This window comes from Propithecus coquereli, unplaced genomic scaffold (assembly GCF_000956105.1).
Source record: "Propithecus coquereli isolate 6110/MARCELLA unplaced genomic scaffold, Pcoq_1.0 Scaffold65, whole genome shotgun sequence".
In the NCBI taxonomy this organism is placed as follows: Eukaryota; Metazoa; Chordata; class Mammalia; order Primates; family Indriidae; genus Propithecus; species Propithecus coquereli.
Window position 1 is genome coordinate 6,246,419 of NW_012152507.1, and position 22,500 is coordinate 6,268,918.

Consider the following 22,500-nt stretch of genomic DNA (forward strand, 5'->3'; position numbering starts at 1 on the left):
AGGGGACGGGTATTTTCATACACAAAGAGTGCAATGCGCACCACCCGAAGGATGGACATATTTGAAACTCGGACTTGGGGGGGGGCAAGGGCAACATAAGTAACATAAATATCTGTATCCCCATAATATGCTGAAATAAAAAAAAAAAAGGAGTGTGTTAATTTCCACATATTTGAGAATTTTCCAATTTTCCTCCTGTTATTGATTTCTATTTTCCTATCATTGTGGTAAGAAAAGATACTTGAAATGATTTAAATCTTCTTGAATTTGTTAAGATTCGAGAAAAACCTCCTCTTAATCAATCAAACTAACCAGGCATTTAACTAAGTTTTAGGAACAAAGAGTTTTTCCCCCTGTCAATCTACCACAGATATTTAGGAATAAATGATTTATAGCAAAAATGGAGAATTAACAGTTTTAAGGCAGACTGCTTGACAACTGTTAAAGAAGTTGAATGAATGAGTAACCACCTCTGCACCTCACACTAAAATCATTACAGAGTATGTCCAGATTAACTTAGTGACTAGGCCAATATTCAAACCTCGCTCAAATGTTCTACTCAGGGAGGCTGGTTCAGTACCTCAGATTTCACTTATAAAATAGATACCAGGAAGCCATTAACAAGAATGAGCTTTAATTTCCCTTTTGCTTTCTTCTTTGACCCATTGGTTATTCAGGAGTGTGTTAATTTCCACATATTTGAGAATTTTCCAATTTTCCTCCTGTTATTGATTTCTATTTTCATATCATTGTGGTAAGAAAATTTTCATTTTCACCTAATTTAACTAGAAAACCACTTATCTAGCAAAAGTGATCATCAGATGCAGCTGAGAAGTAGGAAGTAAACAATATTGTCATTGTCATCCTTATTAAGCCTTTAAGTAGCTAGTATTAAGTCCCAAAGCCTAGAGTTTAGGAGTTGTTTGTTTTTGAGACAGGCTCTCACTCTCTTACCCAGGCTGGAGTGCAGTGGTATGATCCTAGCTCACTGCAGCCTTGTACTCTGGGGCTCAAGTAGTCCTCCTCTCTTGCCTCCAAAAGTGCTGGCATTACAGGTGTAAGCCACCACAGCTGGCCAGGTCTGGGAGTCTTAATTCAGAAAACTATCGGAGTGGGGTGGTGGAGTGATGAACCTCATTACAAAAGAATTATTTCAGGTGGTAGTGAGGTGTAGTGGAGACACCTACTGTGGGACTTCCTTGCTGGGAGATCTGGAGAAAGTCCTTAATTTAGGAGAGCCTCGGCTCTCCCAGGAATGAGGAGAGCCGACATGCCTAAGGCCCAGCTACAGGCCAGGCACTGAGCAAGGACACAGCACTCAGTGCTTGTCCAGGAGCTGCAGACCCCACCACTCACCTCTGATCACCGCTGTGTCACTGGCCTCACGGGGACTGACCAACTGTTTCAGTTTTCCCAAGACGAAGGGATTCCCCAGGATGCTAAAAGCAGGACAGGCATGAGCAAACCAGGCCTGGTCACCCTATCTGAGACTCAACAGAGAAATGTCGAAGAGCAGAGAGAAAACTCCAAGATGAACAACTGCTTATTTCTGAGGTACCCAAGGGGCTCAGCCAGGGAGATGCAGAGGCAGCCAGCTCTGGTAAGCAGAGGGAGAAGCAAAGCCGTCTTCCCTTAACCCCCTGGCTCCCTAACACATACCCCAGGGGTCAGCATCCCACGCGCCCCATTTGAGTTGGGACCTTCCGCTAGTCGCTGAGCCCAGCACCCAGCACCGCACTGCCACGGCTTCCTCAACACCTCAACACCCGCACTGGCTCATTGGGTGTGGCCTGGTGGAGACGTGATTACCTCCACTTTACGGAGGAGCAAATAGAGGTTGCCCGAGGCTGGGTGATTTGCCCAATGTCACAGTAGCTGGCTCAGCAGAGATTCTAATTCTGGGTACTTTTCACTATCCTGATAAGGAGCCCGGAAGCGTGCAGCAGTTGGGGAGGGAGAAGACACTCGTTTAGGCTGGGGCATAAAGGACGAGATTTTAAAAGCGCGGGAAAGGAAGCGCAACCCCAGCGGAGATTACAGCGGCCCACGCAGGGAGGCAGCAGGGATCTGCTGGATCCTCATGTTTGGGACCTGGTGAGTAAGATGGGCAGGGTGTCTGAAAGGGTCTTCCCAACATCTTCATTTAGAATTCTTAAGGTTTCGTGCCTTAGGTTTAAGTCTGTTATCCACCTTGAATTGATTTTTGTGAGAGGTGAGAGGTAGGGGTCTAGTTTCAGTCTTCTGCATGTAGCTATCCAGTTTTCCCAGCCCCACTTATTGAAAAGAGATTCTTTTCCCCAGTGTATGTTTTTGTCAGCTTTGTCAAAGATTAGATTACCATATGCAGATGGTTTCATCTCTGGATTCTCAGTCCTGTTCCAGAGGTCAATGTCTCTATTTTTGTGCCAGTATCAAGCTGTTTTAATCACTACAGCCTGGTAGTACAGCTTAAAGTCAGGTAAACTGATACCTCCCAGTTTGTTCTTTTTACATCGGCCTAGGTAAGGAATTCTTGAAGAAGACCCCCAAAGCAATCGCCGCAGCAACAAAAATAAATAAGTGGGATCTAATCAAATTAAAAAGCTTCTGCACTGCCAAGGAAACTATCATTAGAGTGAATAGACAGCCCACAGAATGGGAAAAAATATTTGCTCTCTACACATCTGATAAAGGGCTGATAACCAGAATCTATCTAGAACTCAAAAAAATCAACAAGAAAAAATCAAACAACCCCATCAACAAATGGGCAAGCGAAATGAACAGAAACTTTTCAAAAGAAGACAGAATAATGGCCAGCAAACATATAAAAAAATGCTCAACCTCTCTAATCATTAGAGAAATGCAAATCAAAACCACAATGAGGTATCACCTAACCCCAGTGACATTGGCCTCTATCAAAAAAACACAAAACAACAAATGTTGGCGAGGATGTGGAGAGACAGGAACACTTCTACACTGCTGGTGGGACTGTAAGTTAGTGCAGCCTCTGTGGAAAACAATTTGGAGATAACCTCAGAGAGCTAAAAATAGAAATACCATTCGATCCAGCAATAGCACTATTAGGCATCTACTCAAAAGAGCACAAAACATTCTACGATAAGGACATCTGCACCCGAATGTTTATGGCAGCACAATTCACTATTGCAAGAATGTGGAAACAACCCAAGTGCCCGTCAATCCATGAGTGGATTATCAAAATTTGGTATATGTTCACAATGGAATATTACTCAATCATAAGAAATGACAGTGATCTAGCACCTCTTACACTTTCCTGGATTAAACTTAAGCCCATCATCCAAAGTGGAGCACCACAAGAGCAGCAGAACGGGACCCATTTGTACTCACCATCAAATTGGTATTAACTAATCAACACATAAATGCACATATCAGAACAACATCTATTGGATGCTGGGGAAGGGGGAGGGGTATTTGTATACACAAGGAGTGCAATGCGCACTACCCAAAGGATGGACATATTTGAAACACGGACTTCGGTGGGGGGGGGGGGAACCAAGGGCAACACACGTAACCTAAACATATGTACACCCATAATTTGCTGAAATAAAAAAAAAAAAAAAAGATGGGCAGGGTGGCCGTTGCAGGAGGAATGTGTCACCGAGAGGCGGGCAGAGGCGAACAGGCTGGAGATTACCCGAAGGAGTTCTCTCTCAGGCGGTGAGCACCCGAGGGTGTTCACACAGACCGGTGATCTGAACTGGGCTTTGGGAAGGACAGTCGGGCAGAATTCACGATTTTATCATTTACAAACATCACGCGGGCTGCCCTGGGCCCAACACAGGTGCTTGCCCTTCCGGACAACCCAAAGCTAGAGCTAAACAACTGGGGACCGCTTGAGGCGCTGGGTGCAGCGGTGCCCTGTGTCGTCTGGCAGCCCGGGGCCTGTGGGGGCAGGGGAGCCGAAGGGCGCACGCGCGCCGCAGGCTGGCCTTAGACCTGGGCTCTGTGCACAGTTCGCAACTTGTTCGTCTCGGAACCCCCAGCGCCCAGCACTGGGCCTGGTACTTTGTAGGTGCTCAAAATATACTGGAAAGAATGAACGAACGACATGCACGCCCTGCCTGTCAAACTGTTGCCAACTGGGAGAGATCGGGGAGTATCGGTGCTGAGCTGAGACACCGGACCTGGCGGAGGGAGGTGCTGCCAAGACCTCTTTCCCAGCCTCGAGTGTACTGAGAGTTAAACAGCTAGGAGGAGAAATGGCACAGTTTTAAGCCACAACTAAAGTATCTATGTTACTGCCCAACTCGTGCCATTCTTGAAACAGGCCAGCCAGGAATTTGGGAAACCCGACTTTGTGCAGGAGGCTAGGGCAGCACCCCCAATAATGGCTTTTCTGTTTAGCTGCAAAGAATAGTGTTGATGACTGACATCAATGTGATGTGGACCTGTTTACAGGGCACCTAGCCCTTTGGCTAGCTCAGGTGGTAGGTAATTCCCCCTCAGTGCCTGACTGCTCAGAAACGAGCGGCCCAGCTCATCCCCTTTGACCTTGCTGCTTAATGGCCTTGGGAAGTCAGCCAGACCCAACAACATGGACACGTGCAGGTTTAGGAGGAGGCTACCAGGCTGCTCCCCTTCATCAGGTTTCAGAATTTGTACCCAAATCAGAAAAATCACTCCAAAATAGCAGGAGTCACCATTTCTATTGGCAACACCTGTTAGGTACAAGATGTTATACACAACTGTCACAAGCCAAGGCTGGGAAAGTTGAATGACTTAGCAGTTCTCAGACTGGCAAAGATGAAGAAGTTTGATAACATGTTATCAGGACCGTGTGGAAGTTACACTCAAACATTACTGTGGTGATTGTAAATGGGCGTAACCTGCTTAGAGAGCAATATGACTAAATCTATAAAAATATTGAAATAGCACATACCTTCTGACCCGGAAATTCCACTTTAAAAAGTTTATCCTACAGGTAATATAGGCACATAGATGCAAAGATGTATGTGTCCGTATTATCATGAAGCATACTATGGTCACTTGTAATAGCAAAAGGTTGGCAATATACCTATGTGTTCACTGGTAAGGGACCAGTTAAGTAAATTATCAAGCAATTTTCATGCTTTGGAATACTACAGAGACATTCAAAAGAATGAAGTAGATTTATATGTATAGATATTAGATCTCAAAAATAATGAAAAAAGCACAGGGCAGAACAGTGTGGAGAGAATGCTTCCACTTGAATAAAGTAATTATATGTGTATGCACACATTCACACATACCCAGATGAACACACGATTAGCCATATAAATGCATAGAACATCTCTGGAAGGTTACTCTAAAAACCAGAAGCTGTGGTTGTATTTGGGAAGGAGACTGGTTATCTGGAGTGGAAGGAAGGTTTAAATTTCACTCTATTCCCTTTTGAACAGTTGGAATATTTTAGCAAGTTTGTGAATTAAAAAATAAAAAAAGTGACCCTAAAAATAAAAAAAAAATGCAAAAACTGGGTTCGAGTCCCAGATTTTTCACATTTGAAAATGTTAGTTATTTACATTTACACAACTGACAAAGTACTTCACAAGCATTATCTCAACCTGTGCAGGCAGGCAGGAGAGTTGGACCAAGGGACTACGTATTTTCTTTCCCGGGCACTTGCTTATTTGATCACTACTTTACAGATGAGGAAACTGAGGTTCAGAGATATAAAAAATGTTTAATATTTTTCTAAGTAAAAAATCAGAGCTGAGACTGGAACCCAAGTCTCTTTTCACTGTCCTACAGCTGCCTCTAATAAGATAAGGTACTTTAGTACAGAGGTGGAGTTTTACATGTCTTTTGTATTTCCTCAAATAGCACATCACTCAGTGCTGGTGAAGATTTGACAAGCAGCAAGTCTAGACCGCCACTGTCCAATACAGTGGCCGCTAGCCACATGTGCTTATTCAGCACTAGGCTGTGTGTGGTGGCTTACCCATATAATCCCAGAGCTTTGGGAGGCTGAGGTGGGAGAATAGCTTGAGTCCAGAGGTTTGAGGCTGCAGTGAGCTATGATTGCGCCACTGCCCTCCAGCCTGGGTGACAGAGCAAGACTCTATCTCTAAAAACAATCAAAAAATTATATTTATTATTTTAACAATACAAGCCGATAGGGGAGAAAAGATTTTAAAAATTAGTCTAAATTGAGATGTGCTCTAAGTGTAAAATGCACACAAAATTTTGAAGATTTAGTACTTAGTATGTAATACAGAATGTAAAACATCTGATTAATAATTATTTTACATTGATTACATGTTGAAATGATGTTTTAGATATATCGGATTAAACAAAATATATTTTTAAAGTTAATTCCATCTATTTCTTTTTACATTTTTAATGTGACCACTAAAACATTTAAATATGCCTATGTGGCTCACATGTGTGCCTTGCATTATATTTCTGTTGAACAATGTTGGTTGAGACTATCACTTCTCCAACCACTTGCAAAAAGAAAAAATCCTGTTCCCTTGAGGTTATTCCCCTCTCTCCCTCTCTCAACAATGTGAGCTCTCTGTCCCTGCCTTTCCTTGTCATTGTTTAAGCACACTGACAGCTTTTACTGCAAGTTACAGTATCGTATCGGGTACCTCCAGCATCCCCATGGACAGTCCATCCAGCAACCTCATCTATAGGAACGTCCTCCCTCTACTCTACCTCAGCCTCCAGGAAAGCAGCGTGCTCTGACCACAACCTTCTCTCCTTCCTGCTTAGCGTTCAACCCCTTCCTTTAATTTTTGAGACAGAGTCTCGCCCTGTCACCTGGGCTAGAGTGCCATGATGTCAGCCTAGCTCACAGCAACCTCAAACTCCTGAACTGAAGAGATTCTCCTGCCTCAGCCTCCCGAGTAGCTGGGACTACAGGCGCGCTCCACCACGCCAGCTAATTTTTCTGTTTTTAGTAGAGACGGAGCTCGCTCTTACTCAGGCTGGTCTCGAACTCCTGACCTCAAGCAATCCTCCTGCCTCGGCCTCCCAGAGTGCTGGGATTACAGGCAGGAGCCACTGCGCCCAGCCCAACCCCTCCTCTTGGCCTCAGCAGTCCTTCCACTCTGGCTCCCTCTACTTCTCCCCACCCAGCCTCCTCACTGCCCTCCCTACCCAGCCTCGCTTTCATGGCCTGCCTTGCCCTAAGCACTCCTGCCAGTTCTCTAAACGCCAGCCTGTCTGCTCATCATATCTACCTGGCAAGCCCCTAGCCCTGGATCTACTGTCAAGTGCAGATGTACTTTCTCTCTGCCTGTATCTGAGTAGCCAGCCCTGCAGGAGGATGTCCCACCACAGACATTCTTCAAAACAACAAAGCACGTTGTTTCCAGTGTAGATTCAAGATCACCAAAGGGGGCCTCCATACTGCCAGACAATCTTACTATGTTTTTCACATAAATTCACTCTTTCTTCTTCCACAGTTACAATGACAATCTTCCTCCAATCTCTTTGGACCTTTAAATTCCTTCGCATTCTCAGCAGATGACCACCTCCTCCTGGGACACTGCTGACCACTTTCCCCTGCTTGAGTTGTCTGTGGCTCTGGGCCATTGTGCTCCCCAGGTCTTCTTCCCATCTCTCCGGCTGCTCCTTCTCAATCTCTTTTGAAGGCTCATTCCCTTGGCTATGGTTTGAATGTCTGTCCCTTCTGAAACTCATGTTGAAACTTAATCCCCGACATAATAGTATTAAGGGTTGTGGCCTTTAACAGGTGATTGGGTCATGAGGGCTCTGCCCTCAGGAATGAATTAATCCATTCGTGGATTATCGAATAGTGAGTTCACAGATTACTGGGTTATCCCAAGTGTGGGTCTGTTATAAAAGCCAGTTTGGCTCTCAGTGAGCCTCTTCACCTTATGATGGCCTGTGTTGACACAACTTGAGACTCTACAGAGAGAAACCACCAGCAAAAACACCTTCCAGATGTGGCCTTTCAACCTTGGATTTCCCAGCCTCCAAAACTGTAAGAAATAAACTTTTCTTTATAAATTACCCAGTCTGTGGTATTCAGTTACAGCAACAGAAAACGTACTAAGATACCCTTTGATCTGCCATTGAATGATGGAGTTCCTTGAGGCTTGGTGCTGGGTCCTCTCCTGCACTTAGTATTCTCTCCCTAGGCAATCCCATGCAAGCAGCTCTTAGTCCAGTTACTTCCAAATTCATAGCACCAACTTACACTACACCTCTGAGTGTCAGACTCATGAATCCAACTGTCTGCTTTACATCTGCACTTGATAGTTGACAGGCACTTCAAAATCAACATCTTTAAAGATAAAGTAAATGCATGCACAATTGTGTCCATTTCTTTTAACTATCAGGGAAGATACAGAAGAAATTGATAACTAGTTGGCTCCAGGGGCTAAGGGGAAGACCTAGGTGGCTGGAGGACAAGAGTGGGAGGCTTTTAAGTACATATATTTAATTTTGGACTGTGTGCATACTACCTATTCAAACATAAAAAAATTTAAAAGAATTTAATCCATTTAAAACAATAAATGTATAAATTCTCCTCCAAATTTGGTCTTCCGGTGAAAAGTTCTCACAGCCAGTCAGCTTGACAAGACACCAACCTGACTCTTCCTCCTTCCTCACGCCGCACATCCCATCTGTCAATTTGACTTACAAAATGTAACTTTAATCTGACCCTTGTGCCCTCCTTCTTCCACCATCACCCTAGTCCGAGCCACCACCTCATGTATGGTGGAGACAATGGTCTCCTAATTTGCCTCACTGTGCCTGCTCACCCCATCCCCAACCTATTGTCTACACAGTATCCTGAGTGATAGTTTCTTTTTTTAGATTTATTTTCTTTTTTTCTTTTTTTAGGTTGTAAGTGGAAGTGATAGATAGTTTCAAAACTTAATTGTATCTTGTCACCCTCCTGCTTAAAACCCTTGTTTAGCTCCCCAGTGCTGCAGGAATAAAGTCAAAACTCCTTCAAAGGCTTGACTGGCCAGGCGTGGTCTGGCCCTGCCTACCACTCAGGCCGCAGCATCCTCAGCTCGCCTCATACCCTGGGCTCCCGGCACACTGCCCTTTCTTCAGCCTCTTGGATTCATCATGTTGTCCCCCACCACAGGGATTTTGCACATGCTGCCCTTGTTTGCCTGTTAACCTTCATTCATTCTTCAGACCACAACCATTACGTCTTCTGGGAATCCTATCCCAACCCCAAGCTAGGTCAGGTCGCCCCTTACATGTTTTCGTAGCACCTTTCCATCATAGTAACTATCACAGTTTGTCAGTATACACTTGTGTGAGTAATACCAGTTCCCCCATTAAATTATAAGTTCCATGAGGGCAGGAGCTTCCTATTGGGTCCCTGTTATAGCCCCAGAACCCTACAGAGTGCCTGGCACATGGATGGGAATTCCCAAGCAGTGACTTCCCCTTATAGGATCATACATCTCATCTACGGATTGGCCTGTGGCGCAGTACTTATTATCTTGGAGAAAGGAAGTCTTTAGACACCCAATCATATCCAGAATGAGGGCCAATGGGTAAAGATTTAAAGAAGACAGGTTCTTGGGGATGGAATTGAAGTAGTGTTTGCAGAATGGATGCATTCATGGTCTCTGGAGTCAGACAGACTTGTGTTCAAAATGTAGCTCCGCTAGAAACAACCGAGTGACCTGGGGTAAATCACTTAATTTCTCTCAGCTTCTGTTATAGTACCTATGAAATAAAGATAACATTATATAATAATTCTGTGTTGACTCCTGCAGCAAAGTTTAAATGAGACAATACATGTAAAGAGCTTATCATAGTTTCTAACACTTGGTGATCACTCAATAGACACTAGATGTTTTTAATGAGAATTCTTTGAAGATGCACAGAGCTTCTTACTGAGGTAGTGAGCTCCTTATCCCCAGGAGTGCAGAAGCACAAGCTGGAGTTATACCAGGGATTGACGCAGTAGATCTGAGACTGGGGGCTGGAATGTTGGGTAGAGGAGGCAGGTCCTTCCATCCAGATCACATAGTAGGCATAGAACTGGAATGAACACTTGTAAACCCGTGATTCTTTTCTGGAAATGTGGCAAGAGTTTGGGTGACCTGAAATTCCTCTCTATGGAACTCCTTCCAGAATCTTTCTAGCATACCTTTTCTAGGCACAAAGAAGAGCCACCCTTGCTGGAAGGCTGGACTCTTTTCTGAAAGGCCATGGGCTATGGAAAAGTCAATGCTGTGATTCTAATCAGATGCCAAGGAAGTCAGGCACGATGGTGGCGACTGCCTCACCCTGCACAATATTGGGGGGGAACTGGAGGGGTTTGCCCTCTGCAAAGCTGGGCTGCAAGACTTAGAGCCAGGCCTGGGCCAGTGGCCGGCGTGGGGGTGAAGGGTGGGGTCAGTAAATGTGCGTTGAACAGAAAGACAAGGGAAGAAATGAGGTGGTGTGATCTCCTGACAATTCTTTTGGAGGGAATTTATGGGATGCCTGAAAGCACTTGGAAGAGGGGTATAGAATGATCAAAAGATAATTCAGGCACACACATGAGTTAGAGTACCACAGGTTAAATACTCCTCCAAAGAAACTAATGGGCCAATTCCCTTCTGTCCTTTAAGTTTTTGTTTAAACATCTCTTCTTCCAGGAAGCCTTCCCCATTCCTCAGCACCAGGTTTGGGGCCCTAGTTCTGTGTTCCCATTGTTCCCCATTCCTCTCTAGCACACATCTGTTCCACTCTGTTGTAATGCCTCTTGATGAACGGTTCACTCTCCTACAACTGTCAGCTATGTGAACACAGGGCCTGGCCCATCTTGTTCTCCACCGAATCCCCAGGGCCTAGCACAGTGCCTGGCCCTGTGGGCTTCCCATAAACACCTGTTTAATCAATGTCTTTAGGCAAGTCCCTCAGCCTCTCTGAGCCACAGTTTCTGCACCTATAAATTGGGACTAAATGGTGCCTCTTTACAGAACTACTGTGAAGATGAATCGAAAGCAGTGGTTACAGCACCTGGCATGAAGTAAGTGCTTAGTAAACAGTCACAGTTATTATTGCCCTGTAATTGTTATTAACAGTTATAAAAAACTCAGGAGATACTGGCTTTTTTTCCCTTCAGTTGGCCAGAAGCTATTATCAGTGATCTTTCCAAGCCAGACATCTGGCTGTGTCTTCCCTGCCTCTGAAAGATCCCAGTTTTCTTTCCCATCCCCATCTCCCATGCCTCCCTCCCACCCCTGATTCCAGGTGGACCAAACTGTGGACCGCTTCCTACTGGGCCTTTATTCACTCAACCTCAGCTCAGATCACCCCTCCCCTTCTCAGGTTCCCACTTCCGCTTCCAGTCTCCTCTTGCAGCCCCGCTAGGCTCCCACAGCAGAGTTCGCAGCCTGCCTTGCACTCGAGTTAGATGAGTGACTGCCGTCTCCCCTGTTAGAAGGGGCGGTGGGCACCCCATTGTGCTTAGGCCTGAATCACCATCACAAAGCAGTATGTGACATCAGGGATGACTCTTTCACGCAGGGGCTGGCAAACTGACCATCTACCTGACATATAGGAGCAAGTTCTGGTTCAAGAATCCCTGAAATCCTATCCCAAAGTACGGAGAAGGCCTGGCTGACGGGGAGAGGAGAAGTAGTTCCTGGTGTTCTGCTTCTAGGCACTGGCTTCCCAAAGGAACATGATCCAGCCCCAGTGAGCTGGGGCAGGGATCTCCTATTAGTACAGAAGGACAGTCAGTCAGAGGAGCTTCACGTTAGGTTCCCTTGCCAGTGCCTGGTGCGGAGGGACCCAAGTGTCCCTCCTCCTCTGACACTAGTGAAGGGTCTATCAGAGGAATTATTCCAGCACCTTTCCCCCAAGACCTCCCTAAGCTCCCTCCATTACCTTAACTGTCAGGCAATTCATTACATTGAACACGAGGAAATTGACAAGAGCTGAAAAATCTGGTTTAACTAAAGAATGGTCACCCCCTTCTACTGGCCTATGACGAGAGAAGCTGCTAGCGCTCACATACCCTACTGCTAAGAACCTTCTCTCTCCCTGCTCACCTGACTACCCCTACTTGGCCATGAAGGCTTCCTCCTCCCTACTCCAAACCCAGCTAACTGCTTTTCTCAGTGCCCCAGGGCATCTGACACCAAATTACATGTTCAGGATCCGACTTCCCCTCCAGGCTACTCAATCCCCCAGTGCAGGGACCTGCTGCCTGCCCCAGCTCCTGGCATGCTGTCCCAAGCACCATAGGTGTTCAGGAACTGTTTCTTAAACCAAACTTCACAACAAAGCAGCCTTGTCTCCTGCCCTAAGCCTGGTGGGAAAGTATTTACGGGTTTGTCAGGATAAAATCACAAATCAGACATAGGCAAGACTCTACAACACAATGGTGGGTGTTCTGAGAACAGGAGGTGGGAGACGTGCCCGACAAGCTGTGTCCATGGGGCCAGACTAAAGGAGGGGACCTGGAGATGGTTTAGGCCAGTAGCTCTTTGCCTGGCCACATAATGGAATCACTGAGGAGCTTAAAAGCAAAACGAAGCAGTGCCAGGGTCCTGCCCTCAGAAATACTGATTTTATTGGTCTGGAGTAGGGCATGGGCATCTGTCAGTCTTACAGGCTCCCCAGGTGGTTCTAACGTGCAGCCTTGGTTGAGAACCTCTAAGCTCACCCACTCTCTGCTCTGTGCGCTCAGAGAAGGCTGACCTCACATTCGGGTCTTATGGGCAGTGCTGGGACTGCAACTGGTGCTTCGGGCCCTTCCCCTCTGCCAGCTGGGGGTTCTCTGCAGCGGGGCTCCTCTCTGGGGCCAGTGTGGCACAGGCTGAGCTGCCCCCCGGGGTGCACCTCAGCAGGGGGAAAGGCCTGTGTGCTTCCTTGACCAAGGACTGTCCTGTGCTCCCTTTACTGCCCAGTGTGTCCTTCTCTCTTTGCCCACAGGGCTGACTGGTGCTTTCCCAGCTCAGCAAACAGGAACGAGTCATTTTCCAACTTTGAATTTGCCAATCCCCCTCTCTCCCACTCCCATTCCTGCTGGATAAGTACGTCCTTTCCTACCTGTTTTTTCAGAGACAACCCAGGTACAGGGACAGCAGCATGTTGAGTGCACAAGCTGTGGGGCTCCAGTGTCAGTGGGGTCTCTGAGGGGGGCACTGGCTAAGTTCCAACAGGTGCATGCTAGCACAACATCCACTCCCCGTTCTCTTGCCAGGCCTCCAGAGGAATCAAGCACGTACTTTGTGAGCACCTGCTGTCTAGCCTGTCCTGCTGTATACACTTACTCAGTCTTTCAAGATAACCCAAACTCACCTTCTCTAGAAAGTTTTTTCTGACTCCGCAGGCTTCCCCAGTGACTGGCAGAAGCAACACACATCCTCTCCAGAAGGACTGAACTTCATTCCAGGCCAACAGAGATTACAGCAAAGCTAGTGATTTGTAACATGCATCCTGACTTTAGATATATTAAAATGTTTTAAAAGGGGAAAAAAAGGAGTCCTGTAGTGGATGAAGCATATAGCTGTCCTTAGCACCTGGAGATCATGGAGAACAGAGGGTCCCCTGGCCCCAGCTTCCTTCCCAGACCAACAGGGAGTATACTCAGGAAGACCCTTTGAGATCAGGAACGAAGAAATTTCTGGTTGACTCCTCCCCTCTCTCAACTGCATCAATTTAGTCCTCCAGATAACTTTTGAGTTCCGACCCTGTAGGGAGGTGTGTGTGCAGGGGGTGCTTGTCCCTGTGCATATCACTAGCACTCCACACATCACCCCGTGTTAGGGGTCTGTCTCTCTCCGGAGTGAGGGCTAAAAGCTGAAAGCTTAAATGTCCATCAGGGGGTGTGGCTGAGAAAAAGTATACTTATATGATGACATATGTAAGCAGTTGAAAGGAATGCATTGCCTTATCAACATAGATAGAGCTTAAAAAATGGTGTAAAAACTAAGTTGCTGAGTAACAAGTACAGGATGATTGCATTTTTTAAAAAGTACACTGAAAACTCACTTTTTTCCAGTGGGTCCGTTTCTATGTATGCAAAACTGTTTTCTATAAATCTGAAAGGCCAGTGCAGAAGAGGTTCACACCTCATTTGACTCTGTTTCATCAGGGGCCAGCATGCAGAGCTGGGCGCAGCATAGGAGGTGCTCCAGAAGTGTGTGCCACATGGAGGCTGCTTGGTCGCAGGGGTGATGGATCTGGAAGTCTCCTGAGGACCTCAAGGGGATTCCTCCTACACCAGCTCCCTCCCCTTCTCCTCCCTCCCCACCCTCTGCTTGTGGCTGCTCTGGGTCTGCCCACTCCCTCCTCATACCCGGATTCAGCCCTGACCCTGTTCTGTTTTCCTGGGGACTGGGTTGTGAGTGACTCACGGGGGCCACCTCCTCCAGCCCTGCCCCACCCTGTTAAAGGACGCACACGCACAAGCGTGTATGTGTTGGGGGAGCTGGCTGCTTCTTAGACACTGGGGTTGGAACAAGAGAAGCAAGTTTACTGGCCATTAGCTAAATAGTCCTACTATGTATGGTCTTGGACTGATCATCTGCTTCCAAATAAGAGGGAATGCTGGGTACTCGTAGGCCTGAGGACTAATTTAATAACGAAAGGACATGGATAAGGGTTCTAGAAAGATGCTTCATCCTGGCCTGCTGGGGAGGCCTGTCAGCTTTCTGGGGGACAAGCCTGTAAGTCCTTGTCCTGGTCAGCTCAGGCTGCTGTAACAGATTACTACATACTGGTTGGTGTGGCTCAAAGCACAGACATTTATTTCTCACAGTTTTGGAGAGGCTGGGAAGTCTAAGATCAAGAGCAGAATCAGTTTTTGGAGAGGGCCCTCTGCCTGGCTTGCTAACAGCTGCTTTCTTGCTGTGTCCTCCCATGGCAGGGGCAGAGAGAGAGAGAAAGAGAGAGAGAGAGAGATTGAGATTTGGTCTCTCTTTCTCTTCTTTGAAGGACACTAATCTGATTACGGAGGCCCCACCTTCATGACCTCACATAAACCTAATTACCTCCCAAGGACCCCACCTCCAAATACCATCACATTGGAGGTTAGTGCTTCACTGTATAAATCTGGGGTGGGAGGGGGACACAAACATTTAGTGTCTATAACAGTGCCATTTACAGAGGAAAGACTTCAAGCACAGGGTGTCTCTGTGTGTTGCAGGCATGTTTTAACACAGACTTCAGTATAAATGACGAATACCAGAGTTTCTGGAAGAAAGCTTTTGACAGAGGCTGGAGAGGCAGTGAAGGGAGGGAGCTGGTGAGAGGAAGGAGGCCCTCTCTATATCATGAGGCCCCAAAGTGCAGGCCTCATTCCTGTGGGCGCACATTCACTCCACACCTTTTAAGGCGCAGATCCTGGCTAGCCTTGGGCAAGTGCTAGGGACCCAGAGCTGAAAAGAGTGCTTGCAGCTGTGCAAGAGACAGATCTAGTCCATGGATAACCGCAAACTTTTACCTGTCCTCCAGGTTTGCACATGCTGTGCTCTGTCTGGGACACTCTGCATTCCCTCTGTCCCGTTCCCCTGGCTGCTCCTACCCGTATGTTAGGTCTGGGTAGGTGAGGCTCCCTAAGAAAGGTTTGCTCTGGTTTCCCAAGTCTGGGTTCTGAGCCTCTAGGGCTCCCAGAATGAGGTGCCTTTCGCCTCTCAAGGCTTGCCACTCCAAGGCTGACAATCTTGTTTTCTTGTTTGTCTTCCCCGTGAGACCTAAGCTTCCTGAGGACAAAACTGTGAACGAATGTATCCCGAGTATGCACTGTGGTCTGCTTCCTGCAGGGAGAGGGTGCAGTCAACGTGTGAGTAAATGACTGCATCATATGCTGTGGCAAATGGCTGGCATCTACCAATGCTGCTTAAGAGTGGTGACTGGAAACCTTGTACTAGGGGTCTGAAATCCAACAGAAAATGCCACTGCAATGACAAACACACCCACACACTTGCAGAGACTAACCACCAGCTATTTCTTGATCCACAGCCGTCAAAGGAACATGCCCAGTTTTACTGGCTTTCTGAGATTTGCAACCTCCAGTGCTGGGTTCTAGCCAGAGAGGGGTAAAGGTCGAGTGTTAGACTGCTCAGTTTGAGTCCTGGCTTCACCACTAAGTAGCTGGGCACCCTGTACAAATAACACAACTTTCTTGTGTCTCAGTTTTCTCACTTCTGAAACAGGAATAAGAGTAGCACTTATTTCATAGGGTTGCCCTGAGCGTCAAATGATACGAGCCTTGTGAAGTCTGATGGATGGGGAAGGCTTAAGTGCTTATTTAAGTGCTGGCTCTCACTGTAGGTCCTCTCACCTCCAGTGGCCCTGCTCTGGTCAGTCTCTAAGCCTCAGCTGGCCATATGTAACATGTGAATGATGATGTTAATAATTAAATGAGAAAGTAAAAACTGCGTTATAATCTGCTGTTTGTGTCATGGGAATTTGTGGGATCGTGCCTTACATTCAGACTCACCAGACTGGGGATTCTAGGACCCGGCCACCCCAAGCCATCTGCTGTGGGCTCGGTGGCAAGGACCACCTCACCATCTCCGCCTGGGGAATTCAGGCCCCAACGCCCAACCCACATCCCCAGAGCCCCTTTTCCCCAAGCGCAGGCGCTGAGGGTTTTTCTGAAAGGCGGGGGAAGCATGCGGAACGCACAGATGCCCCGGGAAGCCCACGGAGGGGCGGAGGGGTGCCCACCGTAGGGGCGGGCTCCGTGCGCCCTTGGGGGCTGCAGTCTGGTTATTCCAGGAAAAAGAAAGAAAAATTGTCGCAGAGGAGGCGGCCACCGGGCTGGGAGCCGGTTATCTCCGGGCCGGCTTCCGGCTCTGGTAACTGCCGGCCGGCTTGCCGGGTGGGGCCGGCGCCCCGAAGTGGCCCAGGTTGCCGGGGCGCTCTGCTCTGCCGCGGGTCCTCCGGCCGCGCCCAGCCCGCGAGGAAGCCCCCGCCCGAGCCCGCCGAGCCCGCCGCCGCGCAAGGTGGGCGACCCGCCCGCGCCCCCGCCCCGCGCCCGGGCTTACTCTGCAGACAGCGGGCTGCGGCCAGGCAGAGGGCGAAGAGTCCTAGGGAGATGCCTCGGGTCTTCCTCCTGCAGCTCGGCAGAGGCCTCATGAGCAAGCCCTGGGTGGCACGGGCTGGGCACCGGCTCCTCGGGAGGCACGGCGCGGGCCGGGCTGTGAGCTCGCAGCGCCGCCGCCGCCCGCCGCCTTCGCTCTCCTCCTCCTCTGGCTCCTGCAGCTTCTCTAGGGCTAATGCAGATGAGCTGGTTGTACTCTGGTTGAGCCAGTTCCCAAGGAGAGAGAGAGAGAGAGAGAGAGAGAGAGAGAAGGGGATGGGGAGGGAGGCAGGGAGAGACAGAATATGAATATGGGAAGGAATGGGAATGCACACACTCGGAGGTAAATAATGGCAAATAATGAGCCGTGTCCTTCCGTTCACACCCAGTTTACTGGTGTTGATTCAAGATTCAGCTGGATGCTGGGTGGCAGGAAGGAGGGAAAGCACTAGCTGTTGCCTGAGGACTGAAAGCAACCATCTAATGGCTTCATAGGCAAAGGGAAGGCTTTTAGGAAAGTGAAATGACGGATGGGGATGAGAGGGGTGGGGGAGGGGACAAGGAGACTCAAACTGCTGTATAAACTGCTCTAGGGGGAACCTCTGGACACTGATGATACCCATCCACCATCCGCCATCCATCCATCCATCCATCCACGAAGTACTCACTGAGCCTGCTTGTTTGCAGAGAACATGGGTAGAATGGAGCTGGGCACTGTGCCAAGTGCTGGGGACACAAGACAGATGTGGGCACCTGGTTAGAAATCCTAGCAAGGGGTGGGGGCTGGAAAACAGAGCAACTGCTGCACAGTGCATATGTGCTATGATGAGGGAGGCTCGGGATGCTACGGGGGCTCAGACAAGAGTAACTAACCCCCAGAAGGGGTGAGGGTGGGGGAGATCAGTGTTGGTCCAAGCTAGTTGTGAAATCCTATTTCACTTTGTCAAAACTGTATTCTCAAAAAGGGAAGTGAAACCGGAGCTGTGGGTGCTTTTTCTGCCCGCGGTGTCTCAGATTCATTCTTAAGGAACTGAGAACTCAATCTTCCAAAATGTCAAGAAGACCATCGTATGCCCCACCTCCCACCCCAGCTCCTGCGACACAAATGCGCAGCACACCAGGGTTTGTGGGATACAATCCATACAGTCATCTTGCCTACAACAACTACAGGCTGGGAGGGAACCCGGCACCAACAGCCGGGTCATAGTAGGAGAATCAACTATTACAGCATCTGGCAAACAACTGGAATTAACCAGAAATGCCTTCAGAGTTAGGTCCTTTTGAATCATAAGCACAGCCATTAGAAAAATTAAAAAAAACAAAAACCGAACAAAAATACCCACATTCTCTAACCTCCCTTGCAGCTAGGGGGTAGCAGTGTGACGGGGTGCAAGCCAATGATATTTAAGGGGAAGTCTTGGGATATTTCAGGACGAGTTTTTGCTTTCCTGATAAAAGGGACAGATAAGGCTGGGATACCCCTCCCCCTTTCTCCCCGCCTTGAAAACTTTCTTTCTGTTTAGATCTGTGGCAACTAACTTGCATCCATGAAATTACATGGATGAAGACAAAAGCCATCATGCTAAGGATGGTGGAGCAGAAAGATAGAAAGACCTAGAACACCACGGTAGTCCAGTATGCTTTCCTATCTTCTTCTGGTTCCTGAGGGGGACTCCTAGCCAATTCCACGTGTTCCTGGAGAAGCTGACAATAGTCATACCCTGCTGACTGCCCTAGGGTGGGCTTGTCACCCAGGCTGACCAGCCAAAGTGTTTGGTTCCAGGATGGGCAGTCAGGGCCATCAGAGTCTTACCTGGAAATGATAGGGGGCCACTGCTGGGATTGCTAAAAACAGGGGATATGAACCTGGTACTGGTGGCATCATTTTACCTGTCCGGTGGAGAGGTCCCTGGATTAAGAGTGAAGCCAAGATGAGACAAATTGAGCTGGGAATTGAGGAAAGAGAGAGAGGCCTAATAGCACTGTTGGAGCTCCGGAATTCTGCACCTTTGGGTTTGCTGGTTATAAGCAAATAAATGCCCTCTTTTGCCTCAGCAAATTTAAGTTGGGCTTTTATGACATAAAATTGAAAATGTCCTAACTAACATAAGTAGTGTTCTTGGCATTGTTCTGTTTTCTTTATTCCATTTTAAGGGCTTCAGGAGTCATTTGCATTTGTTTGTTTATTCATCAAACATTTATTAAATCTGTCCCTGGACTAGGCAGTGTGCTAGGCACCGTTCCAAAGACGAATAACTTATGACCTATAGTTCCAAGACACTCACCAACTAGTGGAGATAGAATGATCCAAACTGAGAAAGGCCTCCAGACGCAGAGGCTCTTCCTGCTGTGTGAATACACTGCTGTTTGCTCACTGCGGCACACCTGGCACCTGGCACATGGTAGGTGCTTAGTAACTATTTGTTAAGTGGATATACGGATGATAAAAACTGAAGTCTGAGAAATATAAGTTAGAGAGAAGGAAGACTCTTATAAAATAAAGACCTGATAAAGGTAGGAGTGACTCAGTGACGCTGTGAGTTCATCTCCTGCCTGTCACCTCCTAACTCTCTGGTCATGGAGAAGTAACATCAACTCTGGATTTCTGAGGGGATTGGACTGTACCAGAAATTGTCAGCCCTGACTGCACATTAGGAAAAAAAAAAACACCACAGTCTGGGCCCCACTCCAGTTCAATTGAATCAGATTTTCTTGGAGTGGAGCTGAGGCATCAGTGTTTTTAGAAAGCTCCCTGAGTGGTTCTAATGTCAGCTGGAGTGGAAAAGCACTGCTCTAGATTGAGGCTCTTTAAGGTCATATGTGATGTCTTTTAGGTCCAAATTGATCAGATCTTTTCTTTAGTGTAGTATTTCATATGTGGGGGGAGATAGTATGAGTCCATCTAAGACATGATTGTATTTACCATTTCATTCATTCATTTATTCATTCAACAAATATATATTTTAAAGTTTTTATTTATTTAATTTTTAGAGATAGGGTCTTATTCTGTACTCCAGGCTGGAGTGTAGTGGTGTCATCATAGCTCACTATAACCTTGAACTTCTGGGCTCAAACGATTTTCTTGGCTCAGCCTCCTGAGTAGCTGGGACTACCGGGCACCTGCCACCACACCTAGCTAATTTTTCTATTTTTTGTAGAGATGAGGTCTTGCTATGTTGTCTAAACTGGTCTGGTCTCATACTCCTGGCCTTAAGCGATCCTGCCACTTCAGCCTCCCAAAGTGCTGGGATTACAGGTGTGAGCCCCTGTGCTTGGCCCTCATTCAACAAATGTTCTTTAAGTGCCTGCAAGATCTCAGGTGTGGCATTAGTGGAGGAAGAGGGGGAAGGATGGGGAGGAGAATCTAGAAAGGGACTAAGGTTTGAAGGGTCTGTACACTGACTCCTGAGGATGCTTCTTTTGCTAAAAGAATGTAACTCAAGATTCACACTGAGTGTGAAATATTGGCCTTTGCAATCTTTGGCAGACACTGTAGCCCTCAGGTATTTGGTAACTTTTCTCACCAGTCAACCACTCTGCAAGAAACAATACCCACCAATGTTTATTTTCTCAAAATCTTACGAGCCATTCTTCACTTCCAAGAGAAGTAAACGGTGTGTGTTTATCGTGACCTAGCTTTATGACAGCAACACAACTCCATGCATTTCTTTTTCTTTTCTTTTTTTAAAAAATTTTAAAAAGCCAGGCAAATTTAGCAGTGGGGGGTTGTATACCAACTTTAGTGACACTAATGTTAATAAGTTTTGATAACCCACTACCATTGGACCAGCCCCCCCCCATGCATTTCTTGTTCTCGAGGACAGTGCTGATTTGGAATATGCTAGTTGTTCCTGTAAGTGCATTTTAATTTGTGAGAGCACATATCCTTGTATTCTGCAAAATTGATCACCGTATTCAGATGGCCTGTAAATTCTTGCTTCTTTCATCTGTCTTGAAAATATGCTTGCTGTTTATTGTGAGATATGTGCTATGGTGACAGGGAGCTGGCTGAACTGGGAGGGGATTGTGTTGAATGCTACAATATGGAAAGCATAGGTATAGTATGGAAGCTTATGCAAACCTTTGTTAAAGTTGGTTCCTTCGAGCTGGGCTTTTGTGGTGCCATATAGTGCCCTAAGACTCTCTAAGGTGAGCTCGTTTGTATTCCCCGTGTCACGCTGGGACCAAAGAGCAGCCAAGCCTACTACGGGAAAGACCCATAAGAGGGAGTCTCTTCCTTCTTTGAACTCTGATGGTCCAAACTACCTATACCACGCAGCCTGTGTTTAGCTTCTATAACCACAAGTTGTGGTGGTTGATGCACTCAAGCCTTCATTCACTTATTAGGCTTATTCTCCTTGTGTCCTGTCCACATAATGGAGAGGTTGGGGAGCACATTGGTTAAGAACTCTGGCTTTGGAGTTAGACCTAGGAAAAACCCAGCTCTACCACTTGTTAGCTATGTGGCCTCAGACAAGCTATTAACATTTCTTTGGCAGTGGATTCCTTATCTCTAAAGTGGGATTCTGATATTACCATTTATTAGTACTGTTATGAAGGTTAGATAAGACACAGATGTGAAGTGGGGTGGTTACATGGTAAAACCTTGATCCCTGTCAATTATTATCACAGTGTCCAGCTCAGTGCCTGCCATAATTGTGCTCAGGCACCATTGGATAAATTCTTCTAGTGTTATTCATGCTTTTTAGTCTTAGCCTCTAAGACTATATAGTTCTGAGGGCAGAGATCATTTCTTTCAATCCTTTTATGGGCTGTCTCTTCTTGCTAGTTATACAGAAGGTACTCAGTAAATACATAGTGGGGCAGTGTGGTGGAATGCCAAAGTCTAACCTGAATTCTGCCTTAGTTGTTCCATTATGGAAATGATTTACTGTCTCTGGGCCTCAGTTTCCTCATTGGTTAAAAATGAGAGGTTAGGTATTAGGTATGTGGTCTAGGGCCAATGTCATGTACTTGATCTGAGAATAAATGTAAAAATTAGAAAAACAAATAAACAGTTTCCCTGAATTGGCTGGCACTGTGAGCTAGTTGGGCATCAGGACCTGGCATTACCATTAGGTACCCGGATGGCTGGAAATTCCATATACAAGATAGGAAGTGAGCTGTTCAAATCTAATGTCAAGGCCAGGCGTGATGGTGCAGGCCTGTAGTCCCAGCTACTAGGGAGGCTGAGGCGGAGGATTGCTTGAGCCCAGGAGTTTGAAGTTGCAGTGAGCTATGATGATGCCACTGCACTCCAGCTGGGGTGACAGAGCAAGATTCTGTCTCAAACAAACAAAGAAGTCTAATTTCAATAAAAGTCAACCAAAAAGTTATGAAGAAGTACTGCCAAAGAAATAGGGTGATGGAAGCTTATGAGTCATGTTCAAAAATCACAATTCACCATTGTACTTAATAAAAATTAACATGGCCCATATGCCGTATAGAAACTTCTGATCCTGTGGACCAGAGCTGAAGACATGAGCATAAGAGCAGTCTGCTCCAGCAGGGAAGTATATTTTAACATT

The 22,500-nt window shown here is 46.9% G+C and overlaps 1 protein-coding gene across 1 annotated transcript in view; it reads right to left on the reverse strand.

The window, feature by feature from the left end:
- The window catches only part of VSTM5 (V-set and transmembrane domain containing 5), a 32,722-nt gene extending 15,694 nt beyond the window's left edge, over nt 1–17,028 (reverse strand). Inside the window, exon 1 of the mRNA XM_012660056.1 lies at nt 16,938–17,028. Coding sequence (XP_012515510.1) covers nt 16,938–17,028 — 91 coding nt within the window. The remainder of the gene's footprint in view (nt 1–16,937) is intronic.
- Nucleotides 17,029–22,500: the final 5,472 nt, after the last annotated feature.